The sequence below is a fragment of the Geotrypetes seraphini genome, chromosome 17, assembly GCF_902459505.1.
Source record: "Geotrypetes seraphini chromosome 17, aGeoSer1.1, whole genome shotgun sequence".
NCBI classification, from domain to species: Eukaryota; Metazoa; Chordata; class Amphibia; order Gymnophiona; family Dermophiidae; genus Geotrypetes; species Geotrypetes seraphini.
In genome coordinates, this window is record NC_047100.1 from 16,087,629 (window position 1) to 16,109,007 (window position 21,379).

Sequence of the window (21,379 nt, forward strand, 5' to 3'; positions counted from 1 at the left end):
AAGTATGCATAACCACGAAGATTATGTTTAATTATATGAGCTGCAGAAACTCAGCAGCTTCTACAGAGGCTCTGGGCCTTACATGGCAATTTTGCAACTTCTAAGTAATAAGTGCCATATATATTTTTGACCCACCCAAATTATGCCTGTACCACCACCACCACCACCCCCCTTGAAATCTTTGTGTCCCAAGAATCTATGCGTATAAACAGTTGCTTTCTGAAATCAGCATTTTTAGAGGTATGTGATCTACACAAGTATAATATGCCACTGTTTCCAGATGTAGATGCTTCTTAAATGACCTCCAATACTTCCTAATCCTCATCATCATCAAAATTTTAAATTATGCTTTTAAATTATGCACATATACTTTTTTTTTCTATCTTGACTAATCAAGGCCGGGAATGGAAGTGCTCTGATGCTAACCCTTCAAATTATTTTTGTAAGGAGTCTAAAGTTTCCCCCACCTCCCTTACTTATCAACCAGAACTCAATCCAGTGGTGCAACGAATCCTCATATTAAAAAAAAATACTATTCAGCTTATTGCACAGTACTAGAAAAGGTTCCATACCCAGCCCACGAGGATGTGGCCCACATGCTCAGTAGATCCATCAGGCTTTCGGGCATCTTGAAGTCGACTAAGAAGTTCTGACCAAAATAAAATTAGAAAATAAAATGTACTTCCATGATATCATTAATACAACTACTGTTAAGTCATAGTTCTGCTAATATGACATAGTATTTTTTGTGCCAAATATAGGTCTGAAGGTCATAATTTATTTAAAGTACAATATACTATACCTTCATGAAGAGGAATTAGAGAGTCCAGTGTTCCAAAGATTTGATTTAACTCTTGCTCAGTCATTATGGAAAGTTTGAGCATGGGATCATGATAAGCCTGTACAAATAATATTAAAGCAAGCATGAAAAAAAAAGTGAAGATCATATATGATGGCTATTCAGAAAAATAAATTAATATCCAAAAACACATTCTGAGGACAATATTGAAATGCTGCAGGCTACGTTATACCCATGGGCCTGCAAGTTAATTTTCAGTCTGGCAGTGGGCTGATTCTTTACCCACAGGCTTCATAAGTGCAGAGTACACAGGGGTAAAGCACACACAGGATTCAGTTGTCAAAATAAAATCCTCGCGTGTACTTTAGCAGGTCTCCCCACACCCCAACCCCTTTTCCACAAAGAGAAGGTCTGTGGACAGTATATATACTTTTCCACTAGTAAACGTTCATTAAATTAAAGAACTCCATTTAAAATTCTCTTCTCATAAGAACATAAGAATTGCCGCTGCTAGGTAAGACCAGTAGTTCATTGTGCCCAGCAGTCTGCTCTCGTGGTGGCCCCTAGGTCAAAGACCAGTGCCAAAACTGAGTCTAGCCTTACCTGCATACGTTCTGGTTCAGCAGGAACTTGTCTAACTTTTGTCTTGAATCCCTGGAGGGTGTTTTCTCCTATAACAGCCTCTGGAAGAGCGTTCCAGTTTTCCACCACTCTCTGGGTGAAGAAGAACTTCCTTACGTTTGTACGGAATCTATCCCCTTTTAACTTTAGACAGTGCCCTCTCGTTCTCTCTACTTTGGAGAGGGTGAACAACCTGTCTTTATCTACTAAGTCTATTCCCTTCATTATCTTGAAAGTTTCGATCATGTCCCCTCTCAGTCTCCTCTTTTCAAGGGAGAAGAGGCCCATTTTCTACAATCTCTCACAGTACGGCAACTCCTCCAGCCCCTTAACCATTTTAGTCGCTCTTCTCTGGACCCTTTCGAGTAGTACTATGTCCCTCTTCATGTACGGTGACCAGTGCTGGATGCAGTATTCCAGGTGGGGGGCGTACCGTGGCCCGGTACAGTAGCATGATAACCTTCTCCAATCTGTTTGTGATTCTCACCATGAGTTTTCTTCTTCCACCTTTTTCTCTCTCTTGCATCACCCTACCAAGGATGGCCTGAGTGGTACTGAAATCCCATGCTGGCCTGATAGCTGAAGGGTACAGACTAGGAGGCTCACAAACAGCACCTCTGGATTTGTCATTACAGAAATGGTGGCAGCAGCCTTATCTCGCTCCCCTGGCCCAAATACATTGCCCTCTTTGCCCTACACATACCCAACCAACCTTTCTGACAAAATCTGAATCTGGATTCCCTCTATTTTGATGAACTGACTAAATGCAAACAGAAATGAAATAATTACCTTTTTTGCTAATTTCAAATCTTCAATCAAGTCTTCTTCTCCTTGGGAAAGCTCAAAGATAGCCTGTAAGTAAAAGACATATCATAATAGTTTTAATAGTGCAAGTAGTGTCCCCTACAGGGCATGCATCCTCATCGAGGTCACCCACCCCTAGATGCCCTGCAGGACCGATGGTACCAGCTTTGAGCCAACGGTACTGGTGTGTACCACCACATTTGATATGCAGATATAGTTTTTTTAAACTGTCCAGATAATATACATATTAACCTACAATACTGTGTGCAGTTCTGGTCATCATATCTCAAAAAAGATATAGCAGAATTAGAAAAGGGTGATGAAAATGATAAAAGGGATGGGATGACGTTCAAGTTCAAGTTCAAGTTCAGGTTTATTTTGATTAATCGCCTATATAAAACTTTCTAGGCGATGTACAATAAAATACAAGTTATAAAAACATATTATCATATTAGTAATATAAAACATCCAAAACATCAACATTAACAATTGTTAATTAAATTAAATAAAATGAAGAGAATTTCTCTTTACCTAACACTTAACAAGACATAACAAGGGGCGGGAGGGAAAGGATTACAATGTTTCTCTTGATAAAGGAAAGAACATAAGGAAGGGAAAGACAATATAAAAGAGGGAGAAAAGGAAGGAAGTTAAACATTAAAAATATCATTACATAAAAAGGAAGGAAATTAATCATTAAAAGCATCATTAAATAAAAAAGTTTTCAACAGTTTTTTAAAAGAAATAAGATCTTTTTCCTTTCTGATAAAAAGGGGCAGGGTGTTCCAGAGATGGGGAGCTAGTACAGAGAACATATCATTTCTCCTTGTTCCAACAATTTTTAGCGAAGGGACCGATAATAAGTCTTGCTGGGAAGATCGAAGGAGGCGAGTTGTACAATAAGGGGTTAACATTCTAGATATGAATAATGGCGTATTGAACAATAGTACCTTGAAAACTAAGAAAGCTATTTTAAATGTTATCCGGTGATTAATGGGTAGCCAGTGCGACTTGATAAGAAGAGGAGTAACATGATCGTATTTTTTTCCTTTGTGTATAAGTTTTATGGCAGTGTTTTGGATTATTTGAAGTCTTTTCTTTTCTTTTTGAGATATGTTATACAATAAAGAATTACAATAGTCTAATTTTGAGATTATCATAGAATGGATCAGAATATTGATAGATTTTGGTTCTAGAAAGGATGAAATTGATCGTATTAGGCGTAGTTTATAGAAACAGGATTTTACCGTTTGACTTATGTGATCGTGGAAAGATAGATTCGTGTCAATGATTACACCTAGAATTTTTATAGATGATACAGATTCTATTGGATTATTTTCAAGCATAAATGATGATTTAGATGTGATGTCATTTTTCCATGTAAATAACATAGTTTGTGTTTTTTTAATGTTTAATGAAAGTTTATTATTGTAGAGCCAGTTTTTTATTATATCAAGTTTAGTATTAATTTCTGTAATTTCATTATCGTTCTCTGGGTCAATTGGGTGAAGGAGTTGAATGTCGTCAGCATAGGAGAATGAAGTAAAGCCCAGTGATTGACAGATGGTAAGTAGAGGTGAGAGAAAGATATTGAATAAAAGAGGAGACAGAATAGAACCCTGTGGTATCCCAAAAGGCAAGGTGTAAGAAGTAGAATGATCTTCTTTCATTGTAACAGTTGAGAGTCGATTAGAGAGAAAAGATTTAAACCAGTCCAGTACCTGCCCTCCAACACCTATAGATTCCAGCCGATGGATTAGAATAGCGTGATCTATAGTATCAAAAGCCGCTGAGAGATCCAGGGAAAAAAGTGCAACCGATTTATGGTGATCTAGATAGTAATGAATAGTATTGACAAGGCCTAGCAGTGAGTATTCTGTGTTATGGTGTTTCCGAAAGCCAGTCTGGTTAGGATGTAATACGTTTGATGTCTCAACAAAATCCGATAATTGTTCAAAAACTAGTTTTTCCGTGACTTTAGCTAAAAATGGCAAATTTGAAATTGGGCGATAGTTGGCTGCGTCATTACGGTCAGCATTATATTTCTTCAGAATTGGAGTAACAGTAGCTTTTGTTCCAATTAAGAGGAACTGTAGATGAAAGAAGACTATTTTTGATAAGCGAGAGTATGGAAGGACCAAAACAACAGAAAAATTTTTTTAAATAGAATGGGGAGATTAGTTCTGTTCGAGAGTTTTTTAATCTAATTCTTTGAAAGACCCCTTCTAATTCTTTTAAGGATGGAATTTTGAAGTTTAAACATTTAGATGTTGGTAAAGAAAGATCATTGTTTTTGTCTAGGGGGTCATTAGTTTTATTTGTTATAAAAGTATTTCTTATTTGAATGATTTTATTACAGAAGTAATCAGCTAGATCTTGGGCTTTAAGTGTAATAGAAATTTCCGTGTTTTTATTATTTTTTGACTCAGGAGTTATGGATTTTAGAATTGAAAATATTTCAGAACTATTTTTGGCCTCATTAATTTTATTAGAGTAATAGTGTTTTTTAGCTTGATTGATTTTATTTTTGTAAAAATGTGCTTGTTCTTTATAACGTTGCAGATTGATAGGTAATTTTGATGAACGCCATTTTCTTTCCAATGAGCGAAGTTGGGTTTTAACAAGATGTAATTCTTTAGTATACCAAGGGTTACGAGCTTTACAAGGTAGAATAGTTTTTGAGATGAGAGGTGCTTTCTCATTCATGCAGGTTTCTAAGAGAGAGTTCCAAGCAAGGAGTTGATCATCAATAGATTCAAAATTGGGAATAGGTATAGAAGAGCTGAAAAAAGGAGAAATATCAGAGCTTTCTAATTTAGAGAGATCTCTGAAAGTGATATTTTTAGGAAGTTCAGAAGAAGGAGCTTTTTCTGATGAATGAGTGTAATGACAGTTAAAAGAGATTAAATAGTGGTCCGACCATGGTACCGGGATGACTTCAGATATTGTATATGTTGTATATTGTGTTTTAGTTGTAAGTATCATATCAAGTGTGTGTTTTGAAGAGTGAGTGGGTTCACTTAATTGTATAGTCAAATCTAAAGTTTGTATGAAATTTATCATATCCGTTGTATATGAATTTTTTGTATTATCAAAGTGGATATTAAAATCTCCTAGGATAATAGAACTGGTAGAAGCTGAGCAGAAATCAAAGAGTAAGTTTTGTAGAGAGGATAGTTTATTGGAATCTATAGGCGGAGGAATATATAGTAAAAGAAGGTCAGTTTTAGGATTCTGAGTAGTTTGAACATGTAAAAATTCAATAATTGTGTTATTAGTTGATTGATCGCGTATTGAAATAAGATTTTTTTGGAAGATGATGGCTACTCCACCTCCCTTACGATTTTGACGATGATTCCAATAGTAATCATAATTTGGGGGACAGCAGAATGACAGAAAAGCCTCATCTCCACATGTAAGCCATGTCTCTGTGATACATAGGATCTGGAGTCCCTTAAGAAGAATAACATCTTTTACTAAGTGATGTTTATTTCGGATAGATCGCGTATTTAAAAGACCAATTTTTAAAGGTTGATTAGTATGGGTAAAATGACTTCGGAGATAAGTGGATGTATTTGGTTTAATATTATTTGGACGTATAGAGGAGGTTGGAACTGCTAAAAGGTTTTGAGAAGAGCGGTCAAAAGGTATAGAAGAGATAGGTTTAATGGGCCTATATCCCCAAAAGACAGGTATGTTATTATCAGTGGATGTCATATTTAAGGGAATCAGACTAAACCAATTAACTAGACAATGGATAGAGAGTGTCAAAGAGATTAGATCAGTGAGGCGGATTTTAAACAATAACGATTTATAGATGAGATGTAAAAAAGATAAGAAAGCAAACAGCACTCCTAAAGAGAGAGGAGGGTTGCACTCCGATCGCGCACGAAGGGTCCTCTAAATAGGGCATGCGCTGACCTTGAAGGGGGCGGAGTCCAGCGGGCCGCCGCTTCGCGGCGGCAGAGGAACGGTAGGATTGAGAAACTGAAAATAAAGAGCAAATTGGTAAACTAAAAACATATAACTACAGCAAAAAAACAGGTAAAATAACAGTTTAAGACTTAGTGCAGCAGTGCAAATAAGTGCAGAGGTGCAAATAAGTGCAGACGTCCCTTTGAGGAAAAGCTAAAGTGGCTAGGACTCTTCAGCTTGAAGAAAAGTCGGCTCAGGGGTGATACGATAAGAGGTCTATAAAATAATGAGTGGAGTAGAAAGGGTAGATGTGAATTGCTTGTTTACTCTTTCCAAAAATACTAGGACTAAGGGACATGCAATGAAGCTACTAAGTAGTAGATTTAAAACAAACTCTGGAATTCGTTACCGGAGAATGTGGTGAAATCAGTTAGTTTAGTGGGGTTTTAAAAAGGTTTGGATAATTTCCTAAAAGAGAAGTCCTTAGGCCATTATTGAGATGGCTTGTGGAAATCCACTGCTTATTCCTAGGATAAGCAGCATAAAATCTGTTTTACTACTTGGGATCTAGCTGGGTACTTAGGACCAGGATTGGCCATTGCTGGAAACATGATACTGGGCTTGTATGGCATTTCTTATGTGTTACCAGGGCAGGATTTCCCCTTACGAGTGTGCTTTCTAAAATACCCTAAAGTATGTGTTTGCCAGAAAGCAGATGTAATGCATGTTTATACTTTCTCAAAGGGAAAGTGTGTAGACTGTTCTAGATTGAATTGTAATTTTTGGTGGAACTCAGTTTGTCATATGTATAAGATGGAAAGATTTCTTGCGATACAGAGGGGGTATTTTAAAAGATTTCAAGAGGTGTGGAGGCCATTAATTGAATATTATAACGAGTAAAGTTTATTCTTTTTCCTTAGGGGATAATATATAGAAATGGGATGGGATGGGAGGGATAGGGAGGGAAAAATATTGGAAATATGTTGTTATGAAAAATAAGGAGATATATGTAATAGGATGGGATACTTATTGTTGTGCATTACTGGGTATAATAAAATGTTTAAAGTGTTTGAGGAAGAAGGATGGGGGAGGGACAGATTTCATGTCAGATTAATTGTATTATCAAAAAGGGATGTATAATTATATATAAATTTGGAAGGAATATTTTATTGATATGGAAAAGGGTGGGAGGTGGGGGAGGGAATAAAAACATGTATAATAATATTATTTAAGAATGCCAAGTGTGTTATGTAAATTAATTGTAATAATACTGTACACTTGTTGAAAGAAATAAAAAGGAATAAAGATTTAAATTTAAAAAAAAAAAAAAGGGAAAGTGTGTGCATATTTAGAAAACAGGTATCTACGAACAGCCTGTCCTGAAATTACCCTCTCAATGAAAATCATTCTAAACATAGAAAAATGGCAGCAGATAAAAACCATATGGCCTAATTGAGACATCTACTATCCCTTCCCCTCCCTTAGAGATCCGAGTCCCAAGCTTTCTTGAATTCAGATACACTTTTTGTCTCCACCACCTCCACTGGGAGGCCATTCCAGGCATTCACCACCCTGTCTGTGAAAAAGTATTTGCTGAGGTTACTTCTGAGTCCATCCCCTTTCACCTTCATCCTATGCCCCCTTAATTCCAGAGTTTCTATATATCCTTGTTTCCCTATTGCCTTCTATGGAGTTCATCTAAATATAAATGTTGTAACTTCTTGTCTTAGGTCTGAGGTTTAAGCATACTCAGGGCCTTTATTCTGCCTAATGAATACAACAGGAAAGCAAATCTGCCTATCCATGCATATTGTAATAATGCTGGAAATGAAAGCAATTGTTGTGATGCATCATTCTAAGCAGGAGACCATCCTAAAAATTCAAATAAAGAAGATGAAATATGCAGGGACTGGGAGCAGTATCTCTTTAACATGAAACATAAAGATTTTTTATTAGCTAAAGTTGAAAAAAATATCCTTCTGAAATAAATGTTTCTAAGTTCAAAAACTGGCTGACTGAAGCCCAGCATGAACTAAACATGAAGCCTCTGAATTAAGTGCAAAATAATGGAAAGGGAGTGGAGAGAAGGGCTAGCAGTGAGCAGCAACTCCTGCTTGCTGTACTTTCTGGCCCCCAGCCTTCCCTCTGATCTGGTCCCTGCTGTGCAGAAAACAGGAAGTTGCATCAGAGGAAAGGCTTGCAGCTAGTGTGTCAGCAGATAGGAGTCCCTTTTCACTGCCAGCAAAGAAACAAAGGCATTAAAAGATATGGGGGGTTTGGAGGTAGAGTTATGCCTGCGGGGAAGGAGAGGGAAAGATGCTGGGCTCTTCAGCTGGCTGGGCTTAGGGAGCCCAGCAGCCACATCAGAGAGGTGCTACAGATGGTTAGGCCTGAGCTTAAAGACCTGAAGCTATGCCACTGCTTTCCACTAGAAAAGAAATAATTGATAATCTGAGAAAATGTAAAGAATTGATGGGTTTACTTCTACACATTAGACAATGCTAAGCCACACAAGTAGCAGCATAAAGATTATCATACCTCTTGACGCTTGATTTCTTTAGATGTCAGCATCTGATTAACACAGACATCAAAAGTCTCACTCCAGAGCTTGCTGTCTCTGCGTTTTGTGATAACTGGAGCCGCATTTCTACACCAGGGTCGTGGGGTCAGTAAATCTGGACGACTGTCACTTCGGAAGCTGATGGAACGCTGGAAATATGTAATAAATGGTTAATAGGATATATAACACCACCACCAAAGGACTTCAGTTAATTTTCATTTTTGGTCATCTAAAAAGTTTGCAAAATGAAGAGGATGAAAGTATTTGACTTCCAAAAACAGATAGTTTTTCTTGAAGAACTGGAAAACTATGATTCCCAAAACACTAAACTGAAACTAAATAATAAGACATATGCAGGCTTAGTCATATACTTCAAGAATAGTTTAGTTCTGCAGATCAGCCATGGAATAAAGATTCCAACTTGAGGTCTCCTGTCCACCAGTGTTCAGATAAATTAATATTTCAAGTGCACCACCTTCCTAGCACATGAGTTAGCACAGAGAAAGAAAGGGGGCAGAAGGGAGAAAAAGGCTTTTAAAGAATTCTCATTAGATTTGTCCTCAAGGGCTGGATAGCCAAATGACTAGGTATAAAACAGATTTGCAAAGAAATCTATTTAATGTAGACTCATTGGGAGTAATTTTATAGAATCATTTTCATATATATGTGGCTACACTCTTGCATAAATGGCCTTATCACAGGACAAGCAGGCAGCATATTCTCAAATGTGGGTGAGGTCATCCACAGAGCCCCGGTACAGACACTTTAAAAGAGAGATGGAAAAATCGGCCCACCCTGAATTAAGAGTCCGAAACGCCAGCAGGGCCAGTCCGATCGCTCTTAATTTCAGAAGATTGATGGACCACTGAGCCTCCTCCTGAGGCCACACTTCGTACGCCAAAGTATTTCGCTTGAAAACCAGAACCGGGACAGACCACGCCTTCTTTGGCACTGCAAATTAAATGTAATATCTCCCCAGTCCCCGCTGCTCCTTTTAAATATTTAATAATTTATTGAAATTGTCAATATATTACAAGAAACTAACATTCTTGCTAAGGAAATACAGCAGGAATAAATGTTAAAACATCACATTTTATAAACAGATATGAAAATAAAATTATCGCTTCCTTAGACAACAAAAAATGAAGGGGAGTAATGACAGTTATTATTAAGAAGTTAAACACAAAGGAAAAAGAACTAGTCAATGAAAGGCTATAACATACTCTGCATTTATACTAAATTTCTGCTAAACAGCAATTTTCTTTAGCTCCAGAAATGATCTTCGCTGCTCTGGCTGAAAAAAAATATATTTAACCTGAGCAAATTTTACTACGCATTTACAAGGGTACGCCAGTAAAAAGGACACCCCAAGTGCCTTGGTCTCCTGTCTCAAGGACAAAAATTGCTTCCTTTTTTCCTGGGTAACCTTAGTTACATCCAGAAATACCCATATCTTTTTACCATAAAACAGTTCTTTTGATAAGCGGAAATAGAGTTTCATAAAGGAATCCAAGTCCTGTTGGAAAATAAATGAAATCAGAAGTGTCACTCTCAATGAAGTCAGAAATAGACTCTTCCAACCTGGTATGTTGTTAACATCTAATTGCGGTGTATCTGGATTAATTCCCTCCAATGTTTCCTGAGCTCTAGTGGTTTTTGGAAGATAATATATTTTATTTAATGGAGGAATATTATCTGCTGCTCCTGAGGCACTGGAACCACAGCCCCCATGTCCTGGAGTACCAGGAGGGTGCTTTGAACCGACGCCACCTTGGCAGTGCTCGAACACGGTAACAACAAGCAAGAATCTGTGACGGGAGAGGAGAATTCAAACTTGTAATATCTTGAATAATATCCTAGACCTACTGGTTGGACGTGATCTGGGTCCACTCCGCCAGAAAGAAGGACAGAAGTCCCCCTATCACCTTGACGGAGGGGACCGAGACCCCATCATGAGAAAGCACGGGAAGCCTGAGGATGGGATGACAGAGAGTTGGGGGCTTTGGGAGGATGAAAGGAACCCTTCTGAGGATACTTCAGCTCGGAAGGGAAAGCGGGAGCGCAAGACAGCTTACCAGACTTATAACGCTTAGTATATCTAAAACTTGGACGGGAGTAAGGATCCCTGAAAGCCTTAACCAATTTCTCCAAGACCTCACCACACAACAGATGACCCTTAAATGGAGAACGAACCAGCTGCAACTGGGACGCAGCATCCGCCACCCAATGGTGAAGCCACAAGGACCGATGCGACACTACCAACAGGGCCATCTGCTTATCTGAAGCGTGAACAATGGCCTAGAAGGCATCCACCAGAGACGCCAAACCCGTCTCTGAACTGCATACCGCTGCCTGCAGTTTCGGAGCCTCCACCTCAAATGACGTAACCTAAGCATCGAGTTTCTTGCCCTGAGTTTCCTTCAATGCCACTCCCCACCCCACCCTCCACCGGAGGGGCGGTCTTCTTGGCAACCACCACCAGAGCATCCCCTTCAGGCAACTGCAACCTTTCCATCTCACCCGGCATCACGGGGTACAATTGGCGCATCACTTTCGCCACTTGCAGTCCTGCCTCTGGAGAAGGCCACCAAATCCCAATGAGTTCCTTCATGACTTCATGAACCGGAAAAGACTTGGAGAGCTTCTTTGTGCCAGCCATGAGAGGGTTAGGTGGCATAGAAGACTGCAACATGTCCTGAGAGATCTGTAGTCCCTGGAGCACCATAGTAAGAAACGCAGGCAGTTTCTCTATATAGAAAAGCCAAAGGGCCGTGGAGTCATCCTCCCCACAGGACAGAGCCTTCCCCACTCCTAACCATGCATAACCTATAAATTCCCATCCACCACGGAGCCCGTGAGAGGAGGAGACAAATCAGGGCTCACAGCAGGTCTGCCGCCGCTGCGGTTTCCATCCTGCGCCTTTTTACACTCTGAGCCCTGACCCCTGCCATCCCTGAAAGCTGGTTAAAAGGCAAACATACCGAGAACCAACCCCAGCCTGAGCCGTGAGGATCTGCGTAAAAGAAAAGCCTGATGAAACAACAAAACAAATTCGGGAGAAAACAGCATTGCCGAAGAACCCTTCCGCATCAGTGTCAGATCCAGCGTGCTCTGCCCCGAAGACACTACGGCGCCAGTGTGTGTGGCTGCCACTAAATCCTGTTCATGCCCCGACACCTCCAACGCCAAGAGACCTGCCGAAGCAGTCGACAGAAGCGAAGATGTATCAGTTGCACGGGAAATCCTGCTGCCCCCCACTGCCATATTGGGCCACGAGGGTGCCATCCGAGCAGCCCGCCGCACAGAGGCCCAACGGCAACCGCCGTTTCCCAAAGTGCAAGCACCGTATAACACCCTCCGCAGCCATGAGCCGTGCCCAGAAAACGCGCCAATGAAAAGCACACAGAAGACACCGCACATACGCGCCAATCATAAACGTACAATAAAAATACTTACAGTTTGCCAAATTTGGCAGGGACAGTAGTTGCAGTGTGTCAGCGAACGATAGTGCAAAACACTACTCCCTCTAAATGGTCTCTCTCTCTTGGTATTTTTTTAACCAACTAGGAAAGAAGAAAAAATGCAGAGACCCACAGCAAACCCTTAATCACTAGATGGAGGGAGGGGAAGGGACCTAGGGGAGGCCCAGGTGTAACCCCCATAGCTGGCACCGCTCAGCCAGACACCCCAGCACTAACTGAAGCCGTAGCAACAGTAGTGAAATTCACTTTGCAGTGAATTTGACAGATTTTCAGTCAGTGAAGCCAGGAGCTTGAGGAATGGCGTCCATCCGCCTGCTGGAGATAGGAGCATACTAAATGGCCAGGAGAGATCCCATCCAAGAGGAGCACCTGCAATTCAGTTCTCTATCTCCACCTGCTGGTAGATGTGTGGTATCCCACTAGTCTCTGAATTCATCTGCTGTTGTTGCTAAGGAAAGACACTTACTTTCCTTTACAGAATATGCACCAATTAGGTACCCTCTAGCCAACCATAAACCACCTACAGATTTCCCCCTCTTTTTCTCTCCCATCCACAAACTTAATTAGTCCAGCCAAGAACCATGTACCAGCACTCTTCCTAAAATCTTACTATCATGAACCCTAAATCTAACCATTAGGTGTCACCATTTCACAATGACTATGCACTCCCACTCCACCCCCAGCTGATCCAAGGAGCCAGAAAAGCTAAGCTGAAAACTGAACCCAGATCCCTCGTAATGGCAGTTTGGAGCAAGTTCACTTAGCAACCCAGTTGGAACGCACACATTGGATAACCAACATTTCTTGACACTAACTTTCTTAAAATTTATGGATGCTGAGATGGGAGAAATCCCAGCTTCAGGCAGAATAGGTTTAAACAGTTGGTGTGGTTTGTTGCACTGTAACGTTATACTTACAGTTGGCGATATATAAGAACATTAACAAAAGTTTGGAAAAAGTAAATAATCAGGTAATTAATTGGCATGAAAAGACTGGTTGTGATTTTCCCTTGAGGCATCTCCCTAGACAAGGGGATCTTTTACTGTTTACTTTGATCTAGTCTAGGTTATATTCAGTTACATGTTCTGAGCCAAGGAGCAAGAACACACTTTTAGGAAGACATGTGAAACAGGTAGTAAATGTGTCATATGAACTTCTTGTAGTATTTGATCAAATCTGACACACGTTGGCAAGTTCATTAAAGAAGCAATTTTAGAAGGGGGCACGTTATGGTTGTGCATTCACCAAACTTTAAAAGTACTGTATCTACACATTCCCTATTTTGTAAAGAAATACACAAATCATTGTCAGCTTTTACATCTGCTCTGAGGCACTGCTCAATTGGACCCAGGATTTTAAAGAACTGTACTTTCCTCTCTGATGTTCAAACTAGAAATGACACGGTGACAAAATTCATCACCGTTCCCATCCCCGCAGATAACCGCGGGAAATAATCCCATGTCATTTTCTAGTGTCTATTTCAATCTCAATCCTTCTACACCAGCATACTTCAAAGCAAAGCTTGCGGGTCAGTGGTTGTGGCCATTCATACTCTGATTCTTCCCTCTCTCCTTAAAGAATGACATGAAGATGGTTTCCCACGGTTATCCATGGGAACGGTGATGAATTTTGTCACCGTGTCATTCTCTAGTTCAAACTACCTCAGTCAAATAGCTAAGCAGAGGGTGTGTGAAGTGGGCATGGGTTTGAGAGTTATGATGCTGTGGATGTTGGGGAAGGGGAGTTGAGAGAACTATGGTGGGGTATGCACCTCTAGGGGTGAAGATTAACCATGCAAGCTGGAAGAATTGTGAGAAAAATCTAGGAGGGTATGCAGGGGAAGGGGTTTCTGAGAGAGCTATGGGAGTATGTATGCTGGGGGTGAGAGAAATTGCAGAAACTGAGCTAAGGTGTTGACTGCATCATTTAACCCATGTTATTTTATAGGAGAAAAGTCTAGGGTCTGATTCTAACCCTAATGTACACAGAATAGGAACCCCCCCCAAAAAAAAAAGAAACCCGCACTTCTAGTTTTGCAAAATAGATACTCCATGTACATAGAAACACTCCAATAATGTAGGCAGATAAGAATTAGTACTCTTCCCCTTACTCAAAATAGAAAAAAGAATGTACAAATTTTAGTGGAATCTCAATAACATCGCAAAAACAGTCCTCCACTATGAGGCACTCCATGAAGAAACACAAACCACATAGCAAAATATAATTTCTTATCCATTTTAAGTGCAATATTCAACATTTAAATTGGACAAAGCTTACACTGATTTTATGCAGACCTTTCTGGCTGGTTAATATCAGCACTTCACTGCATAAGTGTTGACTCTGCCCCTCAACCTCCCCCCCCCTCGCTAGAAAATTACCGGCTTGGTGCTCATATTCAGTGGCACTATCTTGGTTAATAGCACTGAACATTAGCAGCCCCTGCATAAGTGGGTAGTAGCTTCTCCTGTCCAGTTAATTTTGAATATTGATGCCAATCTATATAAGTAACCCTGCCCTACCAAACCAATATTAACAGCCTGAACTCAAACAATGACAAAATAAGACATCCCAAACACTCCAATGAACACTGCAAATTTAGAGATCAAAAGGGTCACTTTCATAAAAATATGTCCCCAAAATGAAGGAAATTAACTTGCTATGAACCAAACAGACAGACCTTAACAAACTATTTATTTATTTTAAAAAATGAGTCGCTTATAACAAGTTTTCCCAAGCACAAGTCCACTCCCTTCTGCCTCAGGGCCCACCTCTTCAAAATGGATGCATTGGGAGGGGCCGAAATACCAAATAGGCCTAGGTGCACAAAAGTCAGTCGGTATTACCACTGGATCACTGTTGACCGATTTGCTGGCCAATTCCCCAACAGCAATCGAAACGCAAACGATTTGCACGCAAACGCAATCGATTCAATCACTCAGTAACAAATGCGCAAAGCTCTAACAGCAGTGACAGGTAATGCAGCTTCTTGTCGCTGCTGTTAGGGCTTCTGGTTTTGTTTTGTTTTTAATGACACAGATGTTGTGCGTGTGTTAAACACAACCTGTCCCATAAAAAAAAATAAAAAAAAACCCCAACCTGTCCCAAAAAAAAATTTAAAAAAAAACCCAACCCCGCACCAGCACCCCGAGCTACCATCCCTCCTGCTTCCTCCAATGCAGCGTCCAGAATGCCAGGCCTTAGGCCACTCCCCAGTGCTTCATGTGATGTATGGGGAGGGGCCTAAGGCCCTGATTGGCTCAGATGCCTCCCAGTTACCGACAAGTCTAGAGCAATTGGGTTTTACGATTGGTAAAACCTGATGCTAAATAGCCAAGTGATTTTAGTGCATCAATCGCTTGGATGTTTTGCATGGGGTTTTACTAATTTGCATGGGTCAGATCAGATCAGAAAATGGGCATCGAGGGGAAAAACACACAGTGGGCAGTTTTATGCATCGGGGAATCCAATACGATTGATCGCTAAACTGGTCAAACTGGTTTAGCAACAATTGGGACACGATCGGTAAGTTTTGTGCATCCCCCAGATAGGGTACAGTGCTGGAGTTTTGAGCGTCTGCCTCTCAGTCCTTTTACCCAGGTATATGGATTTCAAAATTGTCCCCTTAAAAAAAGGCAGCAGCAAGGACCACATTTCCACAGCGCTGCACAATTTTGCTTTAAGTCATTACGGGGGGGGGGAGAGGAGGGGGAAAGCAGAGAGAAGTATAAAATCCTAAATTGTATAATAACAATTTTGCAAGATGTAGCATGAGGTAGTCTTACATTAATGAAAATAAAGAAATGACAGAACTAGCACAAGGCTGTAAAAAGGGTCAAATCAGGCTCATAAGAAAAGTCTAGTCATGCCCTAATTTCCTTTCTATGACTGGAACTAATGTAATCCTACTTGCAGAGCCCTGCTAACTTTTTTCACAGATACAACCTCAGGAGGAGATGAATAATCCCAAGGGAATCCAGGCACTTATGTTCCATACACTAATACATTTTCTAGGGGAGTTTAGCCCTAAAATCTTCCTGTTATGTTGTTTCTAGTAATTTTTTTGTTTTGTTTGGGGGGGTCCTTTTTTATCTAATGGGAGAAATATCGTTAAGACTGTGCAGTCTTTCAGAAAGATTGTGCCCTGAATTTGAGGAGTGCAAACTGTTTGTAAAACAGGGTACACTCTTTTCAGGTAGGGAGAGGGGAGACATGATTGAGACATTTAAGTACATCACGGGACGGGTCGAGGTGGAAGATGATATCTTTCTTCTCAAAGGACCCTCGAACACAAGAGGACATCCGCTCAAACTCAGGGGAGGGAAGTTTCGTGGAGACGTCAGGAAGTACTTCTTCACGGAACAAGTGATAAAGCATTGGAACAAGCTTCCAGTATAGGTGATCGAGGCCCGCAGTATCCCAGACTTCAAGAATAAATGGGATACCTATGTGGGATCACTGCGAGGGTCATACCAATGAATAGGGTCGCTAGGATATAGACTTAATAGAGCAGGTCAGTAGAGTTAAGGGGGCCAGTAGACTTAAAAGGGGGTCAATGGTATGGGCAGACTTGATGGGCTGTAGCCCTTATCTGCCGTCATCTTTCTATGTTTCTATGCAAGCAGTACTCGCACACATGTACTGGTTTGCAGAAGCATGGGAAAGAGTGAACTAATAATAGTATTGCTCCATTAAGAAAATGAATGTATATAATTGCACATACAATGCCAATATTTTCATTCAATTTCTTTTTTCTGTTTTCAAGGAAATGAGGCAATGGATTAAAAAGAAACCCATCAAGTATTTTAGCATTTTCTTTACCTGAAGCGTTTGGCTGAACCGTTTTAATGGAGTAGTCCTCACGGGAGGAAGGAGGCTTGCTAGCGAAGTGACTCTCGCTAAAGACTTGACACGTTTGTTACAAGGTTCCTGCAAATCAATCACAAATAAAGACAAATTTATTTTAACTGTAGGTATGGTACATTAACATCACATAATGAAAGATTGGTTGTTGTCAAGGCAAAATATCATGCATAATAATGTCCTTTTTATGATAGAGCAGTGCTTCCCAAATTTTATTCAATATAACCCCCTTTTAGTACTTAAAAAGTCATGTGATCCTAGATGATGATTAAAACAAAAGTAGACCTATATTCCTTTCTATTTCCTCATCCATTGCACCTTCCCACCACTTTTATCTTTCTTCATATGAGAGGAGTTCCATCCCCTTTATCATCTCGGTCACTCTTCTTTGAACCTTTTCTAGTTCTGCTAATTCTTTCTTCAAATAAGGTGACCAAAATTGAATGCAATACTCCAGGTGAGATCGCATCATGGAGCGATACAGAGGTATTATAACATTCTTAGTCTTGTTAGCTATTCCTTTTTAAAATAATTGCTAGCATCTTGTTTGCTTTTTTGGCCATCACCACACTATTTATTTCGTTAAAGGCCCGTGCGCCAATGCTGCCACTAATGCATGGCCACTAAAAAAAAAAAAAAAATTGGCATCAAAATTCTCCATGTGAAAGAGATTCCTAATCTACAGAAATCAATTATATCTCTTGTCAAAAATACTTTATAGTATCGGAGAAACCCTCAGGAGTCACATTGAATTTACTCTGAGTAACTAACTTCACTTCATTTGTAATCGGTCCAAGACACTGAGATAATTTCATAATGAACTAAAAAATCTCATTACAATTGTAATAGTTGCTGAATACTGTACTTAGAAACGAGAGCCAGCGTGGTTAAAAGGTGAAGTGAAAGAGGCTATTAGAGCCAAAGAATGGAAAAAGGATCCAAATGAAGAAAATAAGAGACATAAGGGTCGACCATTTCATGTTAAAAAAATAGTTGGATTTTTTGGCAATATAAAGCTCATATCTGTAGAGCAAACAAATCTGGTTCCACCATCTGGCATAGGTAACTTGTGAGAGGTCCTTCCAAGATCCACAAATGGTTTTTAATACAGCAATGAGTAAAGAATCAAACAATACAGCATCAAAATCATTTAAAGCAGAATTGAGAGAGACGCTTTTCAGGACAATGGTTGCATAAGAAAAATGTGCCCAAACTGAACTGGAAACCCCAAAACAAACTCAGCAAGTACTTCATTTTGTACTAAACACAATTGGTGGCATAACCATGAGAGGGGGCTGGGCCTCCCAATTTGAGCTTAGCCCCCCTCAAAATGAACATCTCCCTTGCTGAAGCTGGTGGGACATTTTGGTTTTCTATCATCTTGGTTCCAGTTTCTGCTTTTGTCTATCTTCTACTAATTCTCTTTCCAGGCCTCAGGAACTCCGGTTCCATTCCCATGGGAGTCTCATGAACCTGGGGAGGAATCCCTGCGTGAGTCCCATAGACCTGGGGGAATCCCCGCAGGAGTCCCATGGGACCCGCGGGATTTCCACAATCCCCATTCCTGTGCAGATCTCTAGTGCACATACTCCTGATGGTACAACAACCATATGGAAGGCACATCTGAAGACACAGCTTAAATGATTTATAAATATGAGGCCACACTAAATAGTAAAATATTGCTATAAATAGAAAAGAGGCATTTTTATGGCTGTAGTACAAATGGGCCTTAACACGAATGACATTCATAAAGGTACTCTAAGTCCAGTTTAACGACACCTTTGGGGACAAGATAAATACCTTCTTACCTGAATAAAACGCACTTTGAGTAAAGACTGAAAAAGGTGTGTGCTAAATCCCAAATCCCTTCCCTTCAAAATAGCAATTTGAGGTTTTTTTCTATTCAATTCCATCGAGCAGGACCACCCACAGTCTTCTAATTACCACGCAACAGTGGATAAAGCATTCCACAGAAAGTCAAGTTTGATTTTCTTGCCAGCAAGGCACTGGGAGAAGGGCAGGGAAGAACAAACTGGGCTGGATTCCCTTTGTGTTAGAGAGCAAATGTCAGAATCAATGACCTGGATAACTGAAACCAGAGAATCACAGCCCTCAAACAGGTGCCATATAATAGACTCCATTTTGCTTTGTACTTCATTCTTCCAAAATCTAGTTTTGTCTTGTCAGTAAGAAGTTCAGTTTTTACATTTTCCTGACAAAAGGTAAACAGCCTGGGATATAGTGTGAGCTAGTTCTATTAATTGCTTTTCCTGGTTGTATTACTAGCAATTTCCACCCCACTCCCTTCAAAAGAGGCATTTCACAGAAACCAGAAACATCGCTCCTGCTGTTTTCACTGCCGCGGGGGGAGGGGGGGTGTTCCCGGTGCATCAGGGGGGACGTTGGGGGGAACGTCATCATCGGAGGGGGGAGTGCTTTTTTACTTTTTTTTAAAGGAACAAATATTGAAACTTGATATTGTGCGTATGTAACATCAAGTTTCAAGTTTATAAAGTATTTGATTAATCGCTTACTCAAATATCTACGCGATGAACAAATCTTTCAATTTACAGATAATACAGGGGTTATAAAAAAAACAGATGAACAATGAATTATCGACTAACAAAATAATCAGAAAGGGAAAACAAAGGGAAAGACAGGGTAATGAAATACAATAATAATGATAGAAAGAAGGATGATTATGGTAAAAAACAATAGGAGGGAAATAAAAGAAGTAGCCTTATGAAAATAAGCAAAAATAGGCTGGGACTCCTAAATATCATAAGAGTCTTTGAAAAGAAAGCTCTTGAGTTTACTTTTAAATTTATCTAAGTTCTTTTCTTCTCTGAGATAAATAGGGAGGGAGTTCCAAGTTTGAGGAGCTGTAACAGAGAAGATAAAGTGCCGCCGTGTATTAATAACTTTAAGTGAGGGCGTAACTAATAGATGTTGGTCAATAGATCTCAGTGATCTGATTGGGGTATAAGGGATCAATAACTTGTAGATGAAAGCTGGGGTTTTATATAACAGGGATTTGAAAGTAAGTAGAATTAGTTTATATTGAATTCGATGCGCTACTGGAAGCCAGTGCGCTTTCTTAAGAAGAGGAGTGACGTGATCAAATTTCCTTGCTTTCATTATGAGTTTAATTGAGGTATTTTGAATGATCTGCAAACGTCTCATTTCTTTTTGAGCTATTCCCATAAGTAAAGCATCTGTGCCCATTAAAAAAAAAGAGGGCTAAACTATGGTTAGACAGGTAAGCAACCGCTAGGCTCCAAAGGTTGGATTCTTATACCATACCGGAGCCTATATGGGCAGAGGAAAATTATACCTTCCACCCCCATGGCTGGCCATACTCAAGAGACTGAACCAAAACAGGCACAAAAGCTTACAAAGAATTCAAAATGGCACTATGGGCCTTAGAGCTCAAAGAAAAATATTAGGATTCCAACTCTGAAGGAACTATTGGCTTCCTTTTAGGGGTGAGCCGGGCTAGTTTATGCTCCAATAAAAAAAGGGCGTGCAGACAATTCCGCCAAGACCAAAAAGGAGCAGTGTCTGTAACCCAGATTGATAGTATTTCTTTCTTCCCCAAAATGACCACCTTCCACATAAACAAAAGATGACCTCTAATAGGAAAAAAAAGCGCCTCACATTTATCCAGCAAGAGTCCCACAGCCAAAAGCGGAACAAGGCAGTGCAACTATAGTTTGCCAAAAAATCCAAGTGGTTGGACAGGACCACAATGCATGAAAAATGTAGCCGCTCATAGAGAGCATTTCCGTCAAGTAGGAGAATCATTATACTGTACAAGTAACTTGGTTTGCAAACGTTTTGCAAGACAAGCAAAACATTTTATTAAATTTTAACTTGATATACAAGCAATGTCTTGCAATACAAGTACATACAGTATACACACATCACAACTGAGCCGATGGTTCTTCTCTCTCTGATGCTGCGGGAGTGTAGTGACTGTTCTAAACGAGCGAGGTCTTCCAATACAAGTATGTATAGTATTTTGTATTAAAATTTTGGGGTTGTGGAACAAATCGTCTGAATTTCCATTATTTCCTATGGGGAAATTTGCTTTGATAAACGAGTGCTTTTGGATTGCAAGCATGCTTATGGAATGAATTATGCTCGCAAACCAAGGCTTTACTGTACCTTGATTTGTAAAGCTGATCCTGGGTAAAGTTCACTTGTTGTATCATTCAAAATTGACAGTCTCAGAGGTCTGAACTCACAGAAATCCCTGGAATCAGTTTGATCAAAACATGCAACGCCAAAGAGTCCTCTGAAACCCCCATCTCCTGACTCCATCGAGAGCGCAGTGCA

The 21,379-nt window shown here is 40.0% G+C and overlaps 1 protein-coding gene across 2 annotated transcripts in view; it reads right to left on the reverse strand.

Annotated features, from left to right (window-relative positions):
* The window catches only part of ARHGEF3 (Rho guanine nucleotide exchange factor 3), a 208,846-nt gene that overhangs the window by 21,881 nt on the left and 165,586 nt on the right, over positions 1-21,379 (reverse strand). For both annotated transcript variants that reach the window (XM_033926553.1, XM_033926555.1), the window contains 5 exons: positions 17,000-17,107; positions 8,678-8,848; positions 2,210-2,272; positions 803-899; positions 573-649 (listed from right to left, as the gene is read on the reverse strand). In XM_033926553.1, coding sequence (XP_033782444.1) covers positions 573-649; positions 803-899; positions 2,210-2,272; positions 8,678-8,848; positions 17,000-17,107 — 516 coding nt within the window. The remainder of the gene's footprint in view (positions 1-572; positions 650-802; positions 900-2,209; positions 2,273-8,677; positions 8,849-16,999; positions 17,108-21,379) is intronic.